The 21,387-nt window shown below is 40.9% G+C and overlaps 2 protein-coding genes and 1 non-coding gene across 5 annotated transcripts in view; 2 read left to right on the top strand and 1 right to left on the bottom strand.

Annotated features, from left to right (window-relative positions):
* Positions 1-14,315, top strand: part of AAMDC (adipogenesis associated Mth938 domain containing) — a 29,980-nt gene extending 15,665 nt beyond the window's left edge. For 2 of the 3 annotated variants that reach the window (XM_040255627.1, XM_040255629.1), the window contains exons 3-4: positions 12,301-12,396; positions 14,141-14,315. In XM_040255627.1, coding sequence (XP_040111561.1) covers positions 12,301-12,396; positions 14,141-14,281 — 237 coding nt within the window. In that variant the 3' untranslated portion in view covers positions 14,282-14,315. Of the gene's footprint in view, positions 1-12,300; positions 12,407-14,140 lie in introns of all 3 variants that reach the window. The other variant, XM_040255630.1, reaches the window with a different exon arrangement.
* TRNAC-ACA lies at positions 4,482-4,553 on the top strand. Its single transcript has one exon. It is a non-coding gene; the product is annotated as a tRNA-Cys (tRNA).
* A 274-nt stretch (positions 14,316-14,589) lies between the features above and the next one.
* Positions 14,590-21,387, bottom strand: part of INTS4 (integrator complex subunit 4) — a 110,249-nt gene continuing 103,451 nt past the window's right edge. Inside the window, exon 23 of the mRNA XM_040255626.1 lies at positions 14,590-20,500. Within this exon, the coding sequence (XP_040111560.1) occupies positions 20,322-20,500 (179 nt within the window). The 3' untranslated portion in view covers positions 14,590-20,321. The remainder of the gene's footprint in view (positions 20,501-21,387) is intronic.

Here is a 21,387-nt window from a genome sequence, read left to right as displayed (position 1 = left end):
TACTGGAGTGGGTTGCCATTTCCTTCTCCAGGGGATCTTCCCAACCCAGGGATCGAACCCAGGTCTCCCACATTGGAGGCAGACGCTTTAACCTCTGAGCCACCAGGGAAGCCCAATTCAACTATACTTCAGTAAAAATGTTAAAAGGTGAAATTTGCAGGATAAGGCAGTTTATTAGATTTAGCGAGCAGAGGAGAAGTCTGGCATGGATAAATGGGTACATGGTTGTGCCATTTATTGACACTGGGTATATGAAGAGGAGAAACAGGTATGTTTGTGTTTGAGACAGAGGCTGGGTGGATAAAATGAGTAATTCTTTTGGAATATGTTGAGTTTGAACTTACATTAGGGCTCTAGATAGAGATTTCTAGCCAATATTTAGATTTATAGGTCCAGGCACTGTCACATTTTAGCTAGATATCTTAACCAATTTATATAGCCTGACTGTGTCTCAGTTTAACCATTTCAAAATGGAGAATAATAATGTCTGTTTGTTATGGGTTTATGAAAGAGTAATAAATGGGTTGGGAAGAATAAATTTTAAAACTGCATGCCAGTTGCCATCATGCAAATTCATTCTTTCTCCCACTCAGTATTTCTCAGTGTAATTCATGGATCTCTTACATCAGAATCATCTAGAGGTTTGTTTAAAAGGCATGTTCTGATCTCCCTCATTCCTTCCAACTACTAAATCAGAATGTCTTGAGGATGGGACCTGGAAAATAATATATTTCACTTGGTTGCTTTGAATACTAAATATGTTCATCTTTGTAAAGCATCTGCCACAGTACCTGTCACATAGGAGATACTTGATTTTTTGTAATTTTAAAAATTTTCTTTTCTTCCTTAGTTACCAGAAAATTATGTGCTTAGCACACAACAGTGCTCTACACTATTAGTTTCTCCCAATATAACTACAGAAATGATCAAATTACTTCTAAAAGTCTTAGAAACACTCTGATTTGTACATCAGATGCTATTTAATAAGGAATCCTTGAGGGGATTAAGAGCCTGAGGGTGTTTAGAGGATTTCTTATTACTTTGGACTACTTCAGTTGTTTATACCATGAACTGATGGAAGTATTATCTCTAGTTATTTTTTATACTCTAAATATATGGTAGTAGTGCTGAGCTATTCTTTTTTTTGTTTTTGGCTGCACCACATGGTTTATAGGATTTTAGGTCCCCGACCAGGATTGAACCTGGGCCCACAGCACCAAAAGCACAGAATCCTAACCTTTGGACTACCAGGGAATTCCTTTGTTCAGCTGTTCTTTTTAATGAACTTAGTAATGAACAATAGTAAGTATTTATTATCATGCCTATAGACCAAGCTGGAGCACCTCTACCCCAAGCTACAGTTGGCACGTTGGCTGAGTGCTCCATCTACCTTGGACCAGGGAGCTAGCCAGGACCTGATCTTTCTTCATGGGGCTATCTGAAGCTCACAAACATAATTGCCACTGAGCAAGTATTTTTCAAGATTTTGCTTGCCTCAGGTTCACCAAAATAAATTTCCGTGTCAGTAGAGCATAGAAGTATATTCTACCTACAGTAAGAAGGCAAGAGGAATGAATATTTGCTGAACAGTCATCCAAAGTATCAGAATGTTTAGTCACATGTTATACATCTGCATATGAGTTGCTCCTCGGGCAACTTAAGCCAAACATATCCAAAGCTGATTTCATTTCCTTTTCCCTACTGCACCTCCCCCCCCGAAAATACCTAGGAACTTTCTTGTGTGTTTTTCCATAATTCCATTAATGGAATTACTGTCTATGCAGTCACCTAGAAGAGAAATATCAGATACAATTTTTATTTCTCCAACTTTCTCTTCCACCACATCCAACAGAGTCCATTTGTTGATTTGGCCTTGGCAAAGTCTTCCAAATCTGTTCCCTTCTAGTGCCCAGTGTTCTCACCTGGGCTGTGGAATCAGTCTCCTACCTGGTTCTCCTGCCTCTTATTCTATGTTTTTGAGGTCTGTCTTCTATTATAATTTCTAAAACATGAACTAGTCATGTCACTGCTCCGCTTAGAAAACTTCCAAGGCTTTCCCTAAACCTCAAAACCAAGCAAAAACTCCTGAGGATGTGGTTTAGGGCCATTAAAAAAATAATAATAATACAGTTCCAATTTTTTTTCAATTTCATCCCCTATATTTCATAAAATACATGTGAAGGCCTACCTATTCCATACCTAATACCTATTCCCTTACAAACCCACCATCTTTCATTTTCTGTACTTTTGCTAAAACCATTTCCTTTACTTGGAATTAACTACTCCCCTCTGTACCTGTTGAAATCTTATATATCCTTCAATTCCTAGCTTTTGTTTTATCTCCTCTCTGAAGCACTTCCTGATAATTCTTGTAAAAATGAGCTGCTTACCCCATTCTCAGTATTTCGGTAGTATTTTGTGCCTCTATTTTAGCACTTAGTGCAGTTCAGCTGTATGATACTGAGTGGGCCTTTATCTGTCTCCCTCATTAAGTGGTGAACTCCCTAAGGGCACGAGCTATGCACTTAGCACAGTGCCTGCAAAGGAGGGGCTCAGTAAACACTGGCTGCTTTGAATTTTTCATAATAAATGTTGTTAAAAATCTTTTTTACACTTTGTGACATTCCCTCTGAGGTAGGTTAATGTTGTGATTCCTTTTTTTGATCAGTTTAAAGAGGGTAGGAGCAGATTATATAGTAATTGCAGAATGGAAATATAAAATAAAATTATTGTCTTCAACCAGTGTCCTTGAAATAATAATTACTACTACCTACTCCCAAATCTCTACCAATCATTAAATAACTGCTGTTATTTAATGCAGTGCCTGGTCAAATATAGCTCTTCTAGGGTCACACCACTAGTAATTTTTGGAACCAAGATTTGAACCCTGAGTCTTACTATAAAGTCTATACTTTTCTCCTATTACATACTGTCCTCACTCATTTCTATCCTAAAGCAATAACTGTCTTATTGGAGAGTAGTTTTCTATGTGGAAACATACGTATGTCTTTCATTTATGTTAGGCTGAAAAGGGGCAAGGAGGAAGATATGACAAAAATGTAAATTTAAAAGAAAACCAGGACTTCCCTGGTGGTCTAATGGTTAAGAATCTGCCTGCCGATACAGGGAACACGGATTTGATCCCTGGCCTGTAAGATCCCACATGCCTCAGGGTGACTAAGCCCCTTGCCACTACTCCTGAGCCAGCACACCCGAGAGCCCAGGCTCCGCAACAAGAGAAGCCTCCGCAGTCAAGAAGCCCGAGCACTGCAGCAGCTAGAGAGTAGCCCCTGCTCACGTCACCTCAAGAAAGCCACGAGTACAACAATAAAGACCCAGCACAGCCAAAAATAAATAAAGCCAAACCCAATTAGCAGGCACCCGAAGAGAGCCAAAGGAAATGCGGAAACTTTAAGCTATTTTTCTGCTTTTTAAAAATTGAAATATAGTTGACTTTACTGCACCTTTCAATTTTAAATATGAAACCTACAGAACAGTTGTATGACTTACGATAAATACCTAGACACCCTTTCTCAAAATCCTCAATACTTTGTTAATACTTTGCCATATTTGTTTTTTCTCTCTCATCAGATACACAAACACATACATTTCCCCCCAATTATTTGAGTGTATATGACAGATATTTTAGGATTTCTTTCCTAAAAACATAAACTTTTTCCTGCATAGCCACAATATCATTCTTACAACTAAGGATATTATCCTTGATATACTAGTATACAGTCTATTTTCATTTCCCCCAGAATGCCCTTAATAGTTATAACTATTCCTGATTTTGTGGTTTTATTTTAATATATAATATAGGCAATAAGTATAAAGTATAACATAATTCTCAAAGTCTTGTCCATTTGACCAGACTAAAGGTTCTTGTGCGCAGGACATGGCTACCTAAGGAAATACAGTTGAGCTGAGCTGTCCCTACCCCTTTCTGCTTTTGTGTCTGTTTTGCTTGTGTTTTCCCATTCGCCTTCTAAACCTGGTTGACATGGAAAGTCTGTGTTGAACCTCTCCTTCCCCTTTTTCTATTTTGAAATATTCTGAACCTATATAACAAATTCGGAAAAAAAACAAAACAAACAAAAAAAAACCTTGTATACCATCAGCCTAGGTTTACCAGTTTTTAATATTCTGGCACATTTGTTTTTTTTTGTCTCTCAGGATCTTTCTCTCTTTCTGAATAACTATATTTGCTAAATTATTTGGAACTAAGTACTGACATCATGCTACATAACTCTGAATGCTTCAGCTTATATCTAATAAAACAAAGGCATTCTGCCTCACATAATGTTACACTCAAGAAACTCAACATTTATAGAATATAAAATAATATCAACTCTATAATCAAGCTATAACAACTGTTCCAATAAAATATCTTTTATAGCTGGCTTTCATTTCAAACCCAAGATCCAATGAGGGCTCATGCACTGCCTTTTGTTGTCATCTTTCTTTAGTCTTCCCTGACTTCCCTGGTGGCTCAGATGGTAAAGCGTCTGCCTACAATGTAGGAGACCCAGGTTCAATCCCTGGGTTGGGAAGATCCTCTGGAGAAGGAAATGGCACCCCACTCCAGTACTCTTGCCTGGAAAATCCCATGGACAGAGGAGTGTGGTAGGCTACAGTCCATGGGGTCGCAAAGAGTCAGACACGACTGAGCAACTTCACTTCTTCTTTAGTCTATCAGTACACAGATTTATTGATTGAAGTATAATTGACCTATAGTACTATGCAAGTTCCAGGTACCCAACATAATGATTTCATATTTCTATACATTAAAAAATGATCACCACAATAAGTCTGGTTACTGTCACCTTACAAAGTTTTTATATTATTGATTATATTCCCCACGCTGCACATTTTATCCCCATGATTCATTTATTTTAACTCACCTGTTTCACTCATCTCCCCTACCAACTCCCCTCTGGCAACTACATGTTTATTTTCTGTGTCTAATTTCTGTTTTGTTCTTTTGCTTGCTCATTTGTTTTTTTAGATTCCACATATAAATGAAATCATTTAGTCTTTGTTTTTCTCTGACTTATGTCACTTAGCTTAATACCCTCTAGGTACATCCATGTTGTCACAAATGGTTAAGATTTCATTCTTCTAGTGTTTTCATTTTCTTTGCAAAAATACCCAGAAGTGGAACTGCTGGACCTGTTTTTAATATTCTGAGGAACCTCCATATTGTTTTCCATAGTGACTGTACCAATTTACATTCCCAGCAGTGTGCAGGGTTCTTTTTTCTCCACATCCTTGCCAACACTTGTTATTTGTGGTCTTTTTGATAAGAGCCATTCTGACAGATCTGAAATGATATTTCATTGTGGAATTCTCCAGGCCAGAATACTGGAGTGGGTAGCCTTTCCCTTCTCCAGGGATCTCCCCAACCCAGGGATTGAACCTAGGTCTCCCACATTGCAAGTGGATTCTTTACCAGCTGAGCCACAAGGAAAGCCCAAGAATACCTGAGTGGGTAGCCTATCCCTTCTCCAGCAGATCTTCCCGCCCGGAATAAAACCAGGGCAGTGGGGGGCGGGGGACATCGAATCCAGGTCTCCCGCATTGCAGGTGGATTCTTTACCAGCTAAGCCACAAAGAGAGCCCAACAGACACATGAAAAGATACTAATAGCTTTCCTCAAGAGAAAACAATTAAAATTTCCATAACATCATGTTATGGAAAGCCTCCTAAAGGAGAGGAACAAAGTCAGACACTCACTGAAGGAGGAGAGCCTTAGTGGTTTGCCCAAGGAGACTGGAAGCAGCAGAGGGGGAGCTGGTGGCAGAGAGAGGATGGCTCAGTGACAGGCTGACGCTGCACTCACAGGCCTCTGCACAAGGCTGTGAGTAATCACACGCCAAGGCCTGAAGCCACAGGCTGCTGCAGTTATCTTTCATGTCACCCTGTACGATTCACCCTGAGCCTGCAGTAAAGCACGCAGCAGCCAAATTGGGTTCCACTGACCCTCCAACTCTGATGGACTCCTGCTGTCCCTAGTCTCGGAATCTCCAGAGGATGAGTCAGACTCGGTTTTGCACTCTTTTATGACCTTTCACTTCACTGAGCAGTGGGCTTGTTTCATTATACTAGCACGGTCAGTTCTGACAGCCTAGGAATCAGTAGATGCTATTCTTTGTTAAATGAAGGAATCATTCAGTATTTCAGATAAATGCATCTACTTAAGCCAAGTGAAGCTCTCCAACTCTGAATTACAATTGTTTTTACCTTGGTCATTGTCCCAGAACAAACAATTTAAGTTCTTTGTATTGTAACTGTTCAGCTTGGGATGGTTCTAGGATTGATCACAGAGCTGTGGAACTAGAAAGAGCACCTAATCCAATTGTTTTACAATTATTTTACAAGTATCAGGGGCTTCCCCAGTAGCTCAGTTGGTAAAGAATCTGCCTGCAATGCAGGAGACCAGGTTCGATCCCTGGGTCGGGAAGATCCCCTGAAGGAAATGGCAACCTGCTCCAGTACTCTTGCCTGGAAAATTCCATGGACAGGGAAGCCTGGCTGGCTACACAGTCCATGGGATCGCAGAGTCGGACACAACTGTGTGACTTTCACTTTTATTGTAATCAAGTGAAAAAAATCCCCATTTTTGTTTTGCCTTCTAAAAATGTATAAACCTAAATTAATAAAGACTCTAATCCCTGGTCTATTCTGATCTTTGTGGAAAACTGGGAAAGCTGGAGACACTGCTCAGAGCCCCCTGGGCACTAGCTCTGCATCTTCGCCCACTGTGAGGAAGTAGTCTTGCTGCTCATCAGTTTGGATCACTCTTTGACATGCAGCTGTTCTAATTTACAACACTGATACTCCCTTAAGTCTTTGTGTTAATTCCTTAGGAAGATGTTGATGAAGTCAGTCAAAATATAAAAAGGTATTAGTGTGAGAGCCTGGCTATGTTATCTGCTCTGGAACACTCACTGGCTGAGTGAAGCGTGTCAGCAGTAGTTGCTCACCCCACAGGGACTCAAGAGACACAGAGAGCGCCAGCAAAGATGTGCTGCATCTGCTCCTGCTTTGTGTAGCCACCTGGCTTCTGCTAAACATTGTTTCCTTGGCTAAATAAATCAGGAAGCAGTGAGAACGTCTGTGTGCCTATATATGTTTTTTTCCTGCTCATCTATAATCTACCTATATTAAAAAAAAAAAACCTGTTTATTTGGAAATAATTTCTGATTTACAGAAAGCTACAGGAATATTAGAAAGAATTCTTGAACTTTTCCAGTGTGGTCCAATGGTTAAGATTCCATGCTTCCACTCCAGGGGGAACAAGTTCAATCCCAGGTCCCCCAGTCAGGGAAGTTCCACATGCCGTGTGGTACGGGCAGAAAAAAAAAAAAAATTCTCATTTTACCCAGATCCAAATGTTAACAGTTTATCATATTTTTTTTAATATATAAACCTTTATTTTTAATCTGATATCCAGTGATGGAATCGGATGATGGTGGTGGTTGAGTCGCTAAGTGTGTCTAGTTCTTACAACCCCATGGACTGTAGCCAGCCAGGCTCCTCTGTCCATAGGATTTCTCAGGCAAGAATACTGGAGTGGGTTGCCATTTCCTTCTCTAAGAGTTTATCATATTTTATCATTCTCTTCTCCAATAGACAATTTTTTCTGAACTGTTGTAGATATTCTATTTAGGAGTAAATACACACACGTATTTAACTAAATTAGAAGGGAACCGTCCTTAGGTAAAGGACATCTAAGAAAAACAAGGACTTTCTCACAACACAGTGATGAAAATCAGGAAATTAACTGATACAGTACTATTATCTAATATACAGGCCTTATTAGTATTTTGCCAGTTTACCTAATACATGTGGTCCATTTGTCATACTAATAGAATCATACAGTATATAGTCTTCTGGGACTTGCATTTTTCACTCAGCACAGTACATTTTGTGTGCTGTGTCGCTCAGTCACGTCTGACTCTTTGCGGCTCCATGGACTATAGCCCAACAGGCTCCTCTGTCTATGGGGATTCTCCAGACAAGAATACTGGAGTGGGTTGCCATGCCCTCCAGGGGATTTCCCAACCCAGGGATCGAACCCAGGTCTCCTGCATTGAAGGTGGATTCTTTACCATCTGAGCCACCAGGGACGCCTATAGGTATTGATCCTTTGTTCCTTTTCTGTTGTTCAGTAGTATTCCATTCTTGGATTATAACACAATCTCTTGATGAACATTTGGGTTGTTTCCAGTTTGAGACTAAAAATAAAGCTTCTATAGATGACTGTAGTTAACAGTACTATATATGTGAAAGGTAAGACTAAATTCTAAGAGTTCTCATCACAAAAGAAAAAATTATTTTTTCTTTTTTTGTCTCTATATGAGATGATGGATGTTAACTAAACTTATTATGGTAATCATGTCATGTTATATAAGTCAAATCATATGCTGTACACCTCGACTTATACAGTACTATTTATCAGCTATATCTCAATAAACCTAGAAAAAATCTAGAGTAGGATATCTTGCTTCTAATTAGGAAGTAAGAGTTAACAATGGCCCCCACCCATAAAAAGCTGCTGTGAAAGTTCATGTACAAGTTTTTGTGTAAATGTTAGTTTTCATTTCTCTAGGATAAATACCCAGGTATATGATTGCTGAATCATGTAAGCACATATTTAAGAAGATGCCAGACTGTTTTCCTGCTAGAACATGAAGAAAGTCAGATGAGAGAAACTCAGCTGATGAAACAGCTGAGAACTTACAGATGGACCATGTTAAGGAGTCTGGCAATTCTAAGAGCAAGGAGAAGCCACTGAATGCTGTTGAGCAGAGGAGACATTTGAATGGTTTTGTTTTGCAAAGATTCCTCTAGCTACAGTTTCCCTACAATTCCTCTAAGGGCAATTTAAAGAATGGATAATTGGAAAGGGCCAAAGTGGTTTTATGGACACCAGTTAGGAAGTTACTGCAATAGGCTAAATAAGAAGTAATGGCAGCTTATACCAGGGTAGTGGCAGTAGAGATGGAGAGGAATGGACGGGTCCAAGAGATAATAAGGGGACTTCCTGGTCCACTGGCTAAGAATCCACCTTCCAATTGCAGAGGGCACGTGTTCAGTCCCTGATCAGGGAATTAACATCTTATAGTCTGTGCAGTATTGCTAAAAAGAAAACTAAAAAAATGAGATAATAAGGAAGTAAATTCTTCTGTCCACTCTTTTAGGGAAAATGTTTAATATTTCAACATTATACTTAATGTTTGTGAAGTGAAATGAAGTCACTCAGTCGTGTCCGACTCTTTGTGACCCCATGGGCTGTAGCCTACCAGCCTCCTCTGTCCATGGGATTTTCCAGGGAATAGTCCTGGAAAGGATTGCCATTTCCTTCTCCAGGGGATCTTCCCAACCCAGGGATCAAACCTGGGTCTCCCGCATTGTAGACAGACACTTTACCATCTGAGCCACCAGAGAAGTCCATACTTAATGTTTAGCTGTAAGTTTTTCTTAAATGTCCTTTACTAAAGGCCAGTTCCCTTCTAGTTATTTTTTAAAAACTATTTTATTGATTTGACTGCCAGGTCTTAGTTGTGGCACATGGGATCTAGTTCCCTGACCATGGATGGAACCCAGGCCCTGTGTTGGGAGTGCAGAGTCTTAGCTACTGGACCATGAGGTAGTCCCTGTAAGTTTGTACCTCGTAACTCCCTCGCCTATTTCACTCATCTCCCCCACCACCTCCCCTCTGGCAACTCTGTTTATCCTGAGTCTATTTCTGTTTTGTTTGTTCATGTTTTTTAGATTACACATATAAGTGAAATAATAGTATTGGTCTCTGACTTATTTCACTTAGGATACTATCTAGGTCCATCCATATTGTCATACATGACATTATTTCATTCTTTTATGGCTAATATTCCATTGTATATACGTGTATCACATCTTCCTTTTTAAATTATTTTTTATGGGAGTATAGTTGCTTTGGGCTTCCCTGGTGGCTCAGTGGTAAAGAATCCACTTGCCAATCCAAGAGACATGGGTTCAGTCCCTGGGTTGGGAAGATCCCCTGGAGAAGGAAATGGTAACCCACTCCAGTATCTTGCCTGGGAAATTGCATAGATAGAGGAGTCTGGTAGGCTACAGTCCATGGGGTCCCAAAACAGTCAGACACAACTTGGTAACTAAACAACAAAAACATAGCTGCTGTACAATGTTAAGTTTCTTACTGTACAGCAAAGTGAATCAGTCATACATAAATACAAATCCACTTTTTTAGATTTCCTTCCCCATTAGGTCACCAGAGTGCTGAGTAGAGTTCCTTGTGCTACACAGTAGGTTCTCATTAGTTATCTGATTTATACATAGTAGTGAATATATGCAGAGAAGGCAATGGCACCCCACTCCAGTACTGTTGCCTGGAAAATCCCATGGGCGGAGGAGCCTGGTAGGCTGCAGTCCATGGGGTCACGAAGACTTGGACACGACTGAGCTATTTGACTTTCACTTTGCACTTTCATGCATTGGAGAAGGAAATGGCAACCCACTCCAGTGTTCTTGCCTGGAGAATCCCAGGGACGAGGGAGCCTGGTGGGCTGCCATCTATGGGGTCGCACAGAGTCGGACACGACTGAAGCGACTTAGCAGCAGCAGCAGTGTATATATGTCAGCCCCAATCTCCCATGTCATCCTACTGATCCTTCCCCCACAACATGTGGTCATTAAGATTAGTTCTTTCAAGTTTCAACAAAGTTGTTCCTTATAGTATTCTAATAAAGTGCCTTAAACTAGGTTAACTTGTTTCTGTTCAAGTCCCAGCTCTAGTACTTAGTGATTTGTGTCATCTTGTATATATTTTGTGATCTTTAGTTTAAATCTATAAAACAAGAATAGATGCATTTGTGCTATTATGCAGAGCACATAGAATTTCTATAGGTGTTTTATGAAAACTCCAACTATAAACATGTAAGATATTATTTCCAGATTTAATTTAAAAATACTTATTTGTTCTTCTTATACCTTTATAAATTTCAATCCTATCACCTCTAAAGCTTTCTAGAATGAAAAACTCTTCTTTGGCAAATTTGCTGTCCTCTTGGTGTTTTGGCAGCTCTTTTCTAAACCATCTCTAACTTATGATTAGAATGTATCGTTCTACAGCCACCACATCAAGGCATATTCCAACTCATAAGATGCAGTTAGAACAGCAAGTCTTCCATGACAGTTTTCCACTCATATTTATTCACTCCCCAGTAGTGGGCTGGTATTTACCAAACTCTTAACTCCTGTATCCCCACTGGCTGATGTGGAAGCAGTTCGGAAGCCACCATCCTCTGATGTGCATTAAAAACCTTACCTTAAATAGCCCTGGGAGAATCTGGGAAGACTTTACAGAGCGACAGGTAGGAGTAGGCTTTAAAGCATCAAAGTTTTCCTGGAGTTAAGTAGGAAAGAAGCTCAGCACAAGGAAACAGAATGGAGCTTTCCGACTTTTGGCATGGTGTGTGCACGTGCTTTCTTCTCCCACTTCCTCTCTTTCCACTCACCTGTCACTTACACTCCAGTCATAAGGAACTAGTAGTTCACTAGGTTGCTCTTTCCCCCGAGCCTTTTAGTTCATGCTGTTCCCTGTGTTTGGTATGCCTTGTTCCCCTGATTTCCTTTAACCTGGCTAATTCCTGTTTATCCTTTAAGTGAAAGTTGCCACACCATGAAGTACACAGTCCATGGAGTTTTCCAGGCCAGAATACTGGAGTGGGTAGCCTTTCCCTTCTCCAGGGGATCTTCCCAAGCCAGGGATCAAACCCAGGTCTCCTGCATTGCAGGTGGATTCTTTACCAGCTGAGTCCCAAGAGAAGCCCAAGAATACTGGAGTGGGTAGTCTATCCCTTCCCCAGCAGATCTTCCCGAGCCAGGAATCGAACCAGGGTCTCCTGCATTGCAGGTGGATTTGTTACCAACTGAGCTATCAGGAAAGCCCATCTCAACTTAAATGTCACCTCCTCTGGGATGTCTCCCCTGACCTCCTGGCCTGACTTTCCAAGTCTGAATTAGGTGCCCTTCATGTTCTCACAGTACCCTGAACTTACTTCTTTGTAGCACTTGTAAAACTACTGAAATGTCTTTGTAGTTTTCCATATTTTTTCACTAGACTCAGAGCTCCATAAGGGCAGCTTCTGTTATTCCCAGGGCCCAAGTGACACTGTGCATAGAGTAAACCTCAGTAAACATTTCTTAAGTGATGAATGAATTTCACAAGAATGCTGACTGCAAAGACAGATTTGAAAAGCTGGCAGCTGATGAACATTCTCTTTCCACGTCCAGCATTCTCCTGGTGTGCAGCCTGCAGATGTGGAGGAAGTTGTGGAGAAGGGTGTGCAGATCCTTGTGATTGGCCGAGGGATGAGTGAGGCCTTAAAGGTTGGTACTGGTGAGCACAGCATTCCTGAGGACTTTCCGTAGTCTCTCAGATCTTTACCATAGAGGTACGTCCATGTATCATGCACCCCCATTTTGCTGAGCCAGTGGATGGCCCAGGATGAAGTAGTGGCTGAGTCTACTCTTCCTCATCAGGGTTGGTCTCTCCAGCCTCTACTTAACCAATGGCTGGTGTTGTTTCAACCGTTTTCCAGAAATTCCTCAATCTTAGAAATTTCCTAAGCTCTATAGTTATCAATATTTGGCTCTTCAGAGTTTTATGGTATCTTCCATTTTTACAGTACTTAAAATTTTTCTTTTCTTGGTCACATTCAAGTTAAGTTTTTTTTCCCTTTTCAGAAAAAAATGTTTGTTTTTATTGTACTTACAGAAATAATACATGCTTGTTGTGAAAAAAAGTCAACACAGAAATGTAATATTAAAAAGGTGAAAGACTCTCCCTTCCCAGTCACGTGATGTATATGTAACTGCTTCAATTCTCTCTACACATCTACTAATATATACTGACATCCATGCTTTACATAAACAGGATCACACTATACATATTGTCCTGCAACTTTTTATTCATTTGTTATTGCATTATGGACAGCCTTTCACCTAAGTTTATAGAGATCTACTTCATTCTGTCCCTTATAGACATGTCCTAAAATCCAGTTCCTTACTGATGAAGGTGCCTTTATATTTTTTAGTTTAATCTAGTATTTTTCCCCTCCATTAAAATGACTCCTATCCATATGGCTACTGTTAATATAAAACTGTTCAAATATATGAAAAAGTAATATAGGACATTTAAAAAACATTTTGCTGAGAATTCCTTCTAACAGTTGAATTAAAATTTACTTAAAAATAATATTCAGGAAAAGTCAGAGTTGAGAAAATATCCAATAATAGCTGCCACTATTGAGAATCTTTTATATAAATTCATTTACAAATATTTATTCAGCATCTTCCATGGGTCAGACAGTGTTCAAGGTTCTGGGGACAACAAGGTAAAAAAGGTTCATGGCCCTTGTGAATAATAAATATGTAGACAATTTCAGATCATAATAAATGCTAAGAAAATGGTGACTTCTGAGCTCTGTTCTAAATGAGGTGATCAAGAAAGGCCTGAGAACACATTTCAGCTGCAGTATATGTACATTCATAAAACTTCAACCTCATGCCAACCTTGTGGTTTTAAGTATTATTATCCCCATTTTATAGGGGAGGAAATTGTAATCGACAGGTTTTCAAAAGGTCTCTTGGTTATTGCATGGCAAAGTTAGGATTTAGACTCAGGTGGGATTGACTCAAACATTTAACATTTACATGCTAGACATTTTACATACTTTAGCTGAATTTTTTCTCATACCAACCCTGTGAGTTAGGTGGTATTACCTCTGTTTACACACATGGGAAAAAAAGGTTCAGGGTATTTAATTCACTTACCCAAAGTCATACTGCTAGTAAGGACTTAAAATTCAAGTCTGGCTCCAAAACCCATGCTCTTTCCAGTTTCCATTTCACTTGAGCTGTGTGCACATATTTCATGATACTCTGTCAACCTCTTAGAAGACTCTTTGACTCCTTGGGGCTCACTGCCAAATTTTGGACTGGTGACATGCTGGGTGATTGGGGAGTGACAGTTGTCAGTGTCCATTTCTGTAGAATATATTTGCCTCATAACAGGAAAGGAAACCCTGGGGGCCCTTCACCCTGATTTACTTATCTTTTTCCTTCTTTCCAGGTACCCCCATCAACGGTAGAGTACCTCAAGAAAAAAGGCATTGATGTGCGGGTCCTCCAGACAGAGAAGGCAGTGGAAGAATATAATGCCTTGGCTACCCAAGGCATCAGGGTGGGAGGGGTCTTCCATTCCACCTGCTGATGGAGCCTTAAGAGAATAAATCACTGAACAATGATGCCTGTGACTGTCACTCTTACCACTCTCCACTCCAGCCTCCCCAGCACTTTACAACAGCTGCCTGCACCAGGTCCTGGGCTAGGCTCTGCAATGCGCGGATGACTCAGGCAAGGCCCCTGTCCTAGGGGGTGGGAAGGCGGTTTAATACTGTGGTAAATGTTAGGCCAGAAGTAAATGAAAATAAAGCCAAAAGTGAAGAAAGCCTTCTGATTTGAAGTTTGAAAGCCAAAGTTTCAGTACATTAAAATCATATTGTAATTGATACTTTGGAATGTTTAGTCATCAATTTATTAAGTACTTTGTATACCAGACAATGCTACAGGTTCCAAAAAAATAGCAATAAATCTTGTGCTCAAGTTTCTATTCTAGTGTGCCAAATAAATAAGTGAGCAAATACATATTGTAAACAGAATCTGGTTTAAGAAAAATAAAGCAAGATAAGAAAAAGAGTGATAGGGGCTACTTCAGATATGTGGAAAGGGAAAATTTCATTGTGCAATAACATGAGCAGAGCCCTGAAGCAACACTTCAGTAACAGTAAAAGGAGCTATGCCTTGATACTTAGGTTCTAGAGAGGCTGTTCCACTAACTAAACCTGAGTCTTGCCAGTTCTCTCGACCTCAGATTCCCTCACTATAAAATGATGGAGCTGGACTACATGCCTTCTAATGACCCCTACTGGCATGGATAGCCTTGGTTCTATTAAATACCAAGCGACCTTTTTGAAACCTTACATAGACTAATAGAATTATTAACAGTTATCAGCAGTGCCTTATTTTTCATTTTTCCCCCTGTTAATAAAAGTTACGAGTATTGGCTTTGGTGTCCCAATACCTTGACTTTGACCTGTGGCTTCCAATGCCATTCACTGGTTGGGCATTTATTTAATCTCTCAGGGTTTCACTGTTCTCATGTCAGATAGGGATAATATTAGTACCTGAAGTCATCACAGGTGTTAAGTGGGATAATTCACATAAAGTCTTAGCACTCTGCCTGGCATGTACTAAGGGCTCAATAAATTGAAACCATTGTTGTTATATTTCTCCTAAGGGGGCTGCTGTGTAAAGCTAACTGGTTTCATCTTATGGTTCTTAATATAGCTGCTTATTATTTCATAGATTCATAGGATGTTATCTACTCTTTTTTGATCACTCATTTATTCAGTAATTCTCTTTCATACTCATTTACTGAAAGTCTTTAACTAATATTCTTATGACCAATTATTGCTGGATCCTAGGGGTACAGGAATGAGTAAGTTATAGTTCCTGCCCTCAAGAGTTACCTGAGAGAAATAAACAAGACAATAATGATAGTGTGTTAACATTATAGTAGTTATAACATCCAGTGGTAGCACAAAAGGGGACTAACTTATCCTACCAGAATAGGAGGAAGATTAGGCGAGACATCACTAAGGATGTAACACAGGTCTTAAAGAACAAGTAGTTCATTTACTCACCAAATATCTGGGAACTTTTCAACAGACATTAACTAGGTATGCTATCGATCATGGTCATAACTGAATAAAATTGCTCCACCCCCACCCTTGTTAAAGCCATGGCCCAGAAAGTGGATTTTTGCTCCACATGATCCTGTCACCTGACTGGCCACACTTGGCATCCGACCTAAGGGACAGCCAATCAACTGAAGACGTGGCTTGGCAAGCAAACACAAGCTGAGATGATTACCATGGAAAGTGATCTTTCCAAGTTTACCCAGCAAGAAAGTGGCAAAGGCAGGATTAGAACCCAACCTCTACCACCTTAGGAGACCCGTAGGAGATGGACTGTCACAGACCCAACACCCAGCCGAGAGGCCTGAGAAGGTCAAGCTCAGTGCCCTTTCCACAACCGACCGTTTGTCAGATGACGGGGTCTTTCTAGACCTCAGTTCCCTCAGCTCAGAAAGCCAGATTCATAAAACAAGCAGGGATGTCTGATAAAAATTCAGACTCTTTTTCTGGGTGATGAGATAAAAGAATTTTTTTTTTTTTGTCAAATGTAAGATAAGACAGCTCCAGTGGGTGTTGAATTAGGTGTGGGTGTAATTAGGTGTTCCTAAGTGAGTTGTCTCTACGTTAAACATAACTTAGTACAAACTTCTTGAGAGACAGAAGTACCTGGCGGTGAAGTTATTAAACTTTGTATCAAACCTACAATAGCCCCTACTTCTGAATCTCTTTGGCATGGTCAATGCTGGAAATTTGAAGAACTGGGAGAGAAGCTCTTTTTCCATGACACTATACTTAGTCCCCTGTCTTAGTCACATACCCTTTGGTTCAATTTGTAAGTTGCATGCACAGCCCTCACTGCCCACACTTAATTTCTTCTAGCTTGAGTGGTTCCTAAGACAAGAAGTCTTGTCAAGCACTAGGTGTGTACCTTCTCCTCAATTCTGTTTGCTGAGGTCAATTATGTCAAAGACAAATATACAGTCCTTTCAGAAGTCTGACTCTCAGCTGGCTTTTGCAGGCATGTCATGGTACTGTCAACCTTGCTCTGGACTCATGGACTCATTCATTCTTTCCTTGCTTGGTATGTGCCAGGCGCTACGCTGGGGATACAATACAGACAGTCCTACTGCCCAGCTATTCACAGACTGGTTGGGAGAAACAGACATATAAACAGGGTGATGATGCAGAAGTTGCAAACTGTCACAAATCTACCTGGAGATGGGTTTTGTTGGTCTCAGAGTAATCTGCACATTTACTTGACTTACCAAAATTTTTAACATGGATATATATTTTTAACATGAAAATGCAGGTCACTGGCTTTTCTGGAACAATTAGAAAATCTGATCAGGCCCATACCTATGAACAGCTGAGTCAAGCTGAACAGCCTTCTTCAGACAGAAAATCTGCTGATGATTCTTCAGTTTCTATCATTTTCCTACAGCCACTGAACTACTCCTTTTTAAAAATTGTATGAGGGTTATTCTTTTTCATAACTTTGAAAAAGAGGATGCATTTATTAGCTTTACAAAGCCACTTACTTTTTTTTTTTCCCCCTGCCTACCTGCTTCAGGGGTTGGCATTTGTGAACCTGCAATAAATAAGATGGTTGAAGAATGTATAGAAGGCTGTGGAAACATAAAGGCAATGCATCAAGCCCACAGGAGACACAGACAGGTTCCAGAATGAGGCTCACTCCTGAAGAATGAAAAGAAAGGGACCACAGGAGACAATCTGAAGAGCACATTCCAAGGTTCAGGTGTGAGGCAGAGACATAATGGTGAGAATTGGGAATAACTACAGATAATCCTCTGCAGCGGGAGAAGTACAGAGACTGTTGGGGACACGGAGTATGAGGCTAGAGAGGACAGCAGGGGATGAAGAGTCTTCAAGGACAGTTTAGACTTTATCCTGGAGCCAAGAAGTGACCCACTTAAGGAGGTTTAAGCAGGGGAATGAATGTGATCAGATCTGGGTTTTGGAAAGATTACTCTGGCACCTGTGTGAAGAATGGGCTGAAGGGGAAAAGATTTGAGACAAGCAGTTCATTAGGAAACTAATCTCACACTTCTAGAGTGATGATGTAGACTGCATCAAGACAGACACATTGAGTAAAGAGGACTGAAACATTTAAAGCAGCAGAATCTAAAGGACGCAATGGCTAGTTTTATATGAAGTGTAGGGATAGTGTCCAGTGTGAAAGTTTCCAGCTTTGACCAGGTATGTGGTTGGTCACTGAAAATGCAGAAGAGACTCCTGTAGAGGCCTGATTTCCAGACTTGCTTCTACTAACTCAGCCTCTCTGGCTGCACGGTCACTTATAAATGAGGGTGCCACACTAGAGCCATCTTTATGCCTCTTTCCAGGTCTTTGTCAGAAAAATCAAGATTCTCATAATTCACAGAGAATTCGGAGAAAGAAGAATTTAAAAGGCTGAGCTCAACGCCTCATATGGTAACCTGAATTCCTTTAGAACACACTTGTCAGGAGCTTGTTCAACCTCAGATTGAACACATTCAGCATGGAAAATTCCTGATCTTCTAAGACAACCCATTCAATTCTTACAGTTTTCAAAAACTCGTCCTGATACTAAGGCAAAATTTGCCCCTTTGTGTATCTTCACCTTTGATGGGGAAAGTACTATTTCAGGTCTTAAGACCTAGGATCAAATTCCGCCCTTGCCCCTCAGGAGAAAGACATGACCTCAAACTCTCAGTTTTCCCACCTATAAAATAGGGAATAACTGAGAAAGATTTTTATAAAAGTAGTAGTGTATCTAAAAAGGATTCACCATACTTTTCCCTTGGAAGGCTCAGTTAGCAGCAATGGTTCTTGATGTTTTCATCCTTGCGTCAACTCAGTAATCATCATTAGGTGCTTGTGTCAGGGCCATGGTATGACTCAGCCTGGCTTTAAGCTTTACTTTATCTCCAAGGCAGGCAATTTTCTTTCGGGCCTCCTGTTGACACTGATGGCACATCACTGAGATGTACTAAGTAAGTGAGCACACAAGAAAAGTAAACACCATGGAGGTGATCTTCTTTTAGTCTCTCCATAGCAGTTATGACCTCCAGGAACCAGACCACCCAGGTTCTAATTCCAGCTTGCCGTTTACCAGCTGTGCGACTTAGGCCAAGGAGGCAGCTCCAACACTGGAGCCATCAGAGATAGAGCTGAAAGTGCTGTTTCTTATAGTGGATCCCTCTTTCCCATAATCCTGGCTTCTTTAAATTCTCTGAACTTCAACTGCTTTAATTAAAACCTACTATTAGGTTTATTATAATAGCACCTACTTCACACTATAGTTTTGAGGACTAAATGAATTAATTCATTAAAGGGTTTGCAACACTGCTGGGCACACATTAGGTGTGTCAAACGTGCTTGAATTCAAATTCCAGCTCTGCCTCTCAGGAACTGCATGCTCTTGTTATTTTTATTAGCTTTCCAAGCACCAAATATGATCAAGACTGACCAGAGATTAAGATTCTGCCAAGCATTATTTAATTAAACCCATTCAACAACCCATAAAGTATAATTATCTCTATTTTACAGATAAGAAAATTAAGGCACAAGAGAGATTTGTAGGTTCTTTCCCATATACTTCTCCTGATGTGGTATAGCTCAGACCTTTGGACTCCTTTTGGATCTGAATGAATACAGGTGTTATTACAGTACTCCTACCAATGACCTAACCTGTCAGACTCACTCGGCTGTTACAGGATTAAATGACAGGTGAAGAACACAGCACAGGCCCTCACCATGGTTCACAGCCTTTACTGTTCGTACACCACAGCTGCATCTTTAACTCACATGCAGCTCCAACACTGGAGTCATCAAAGAAGTACTGCAAAATGACTCTGTTTCTTACACTAGATCCCTTTTTCCCATAATGCTGGTTTCTTTTCTAAAATATGGCCCATCTCTCACGTTTTGGTCCTAAGGATAATGGCAGGCAAGATCAAAAATTTTCCTGAAAAATGAAAATGATTCATTCTTCAGCTGTCCATTCAGCTCTTGGCCAGCCATTGCCTGAGTTAAGGAAGGAGACTCTCAGCAAGATAATGAAGTCTGGGGCCATCCAGGAACTGTCGATAGTGAAAAAGCAAAGCTGTGAAAGCTGCTTTGGGGTTGGCTCTGACAAACAGACTGCTGCTTTAAGAAATAAGATTATGGCTCCAATAACTGGTTCTTTAGAGGTGGCTAGAAAATTGGATCTTTTTGTTTCACACCTGAAGAATGTAGGCATGTAGTATAAATGTTGAACCTATAGCCACACAGATTCCCTGAAGGACCAGGGACTAGAGCAGCTTGGTGTCTCAATTTTATTGGGGGCAGGGCTATGGAGGTTGGGGGTGGGGGGCAGGACAGACTTGAAGGTTTCTGTTTTCTTAATTAATGCAAAATAATTTATCCAATGCTTGATACAGATGAGACTGCAAGGGCCACATGTTCCTCCTTATGCCTATATACCATTTCCAGGTGAAATGTTCCAGCTTCTGGCTCACTCTGATCCCAAGAAGGGCCTTCTAGGCCACGGCTGTAAAGGCTGCTTGTGATTCAGCGCCTTGCAGGCTTGGGCATTATGTAAACTTTTACAGACTTGCTGAAGGGGATGGTGCCCTCGATGCCGGTTTCCACCTGGGGTGACATCTCACCACCTTCAATCCAGGGGGATTTTGGAATGCGTGAACTGGAGTTGTAGGCCAGCAGCAGCCTCACTTCCACCTGGCAGGGTTCTAGAAAAAAAGACAAAAATCATCAATGACAGGGCAATGTCCAGGAATTGGGATGAAATGTCAAGTAAAAGCAAGATCAAAGATGGAGGCAGCAGGGTTTCAAGAACATTTTTCACCTGTCTGCATCCCTCCCGTCCCCCATCTGCAAAACAAAAACAATTTTCCAGCCTGAATACTGTGACGCTCTTCCTAAGCTACAGACGTGCTGCTATATCTCTGCCACCGCCACCTCCTCCTCGGGTCTGCTGGGCTCCCAGCAGCTCAGATCCATGGCTGCTGAGATGCTCAGAGAGCAAGTGAAAAACCCTCTTGCACACAGGCCTTCCAGCCTCCAAGACAGAGGGTCACAAGGTGTGTGCATGTGGCCAGTTCTTGTGCCCAGATAACCATGCTCTTTACGGGCAGCCGATCTCAGACCTGAGGGCTACGTGCAGTGTGGACTCTGCTGCATTAGCAGAGAAGAAGCCGTTCATCTGGAAAGTTTGGACAGAAAACACTCATTACTGAACAGGAACACATTTCAGGGACCTAAAATCATGTCACTGAACCTTCCATTCTTTCATGACATGACATTACAATACTGATCTGGTGTCTGCACCTGGCAGGCCCAGCAAAAATAAATAAGACCTCCCTTAAGTTGCTGTTTGGCTGAGGAGGCAGAGACAGTTGCGTAGAGCACAGTACACACGCGAGTCTGTAAAAAGCTCTGGCGAAGGCACCCAGGAAAGCTCTGGAATGGAACACCTGCTTGGTGCCAAACACATACCTCCAACAGTTCTTACCCTGCCGCACCATGAAAGAAAGATCGTCACGATCCCAAAAGAGTCCCAAGGCTCTGAGAGTTTCTAAGTGACTGTCCAAATCTACACTAGTGACAGAATTTGAGC

This window comes from Oryx dammah, unplaced genomic scaffold, assembly GCF_014754425.2.
Source record: "Oryx dammah isolate SB20612 unplaced genomic scaffold, SCBI_Odam_1.1 HiC_scaffold_15, whole genome shotgun sequence".
In the NCBI taxonomy this organism is placed as follows: Eukaryota; Metazoa; Chordata; class Mammalia; order Artiodactyla; family Bovidae; genus Oryx; species Oryx dammah.
The sequence above is the reverse complement of the archived record's forward strand: the minus strand, read 5'-3'. Positions and strand labels throughout refer to the sequence as shown.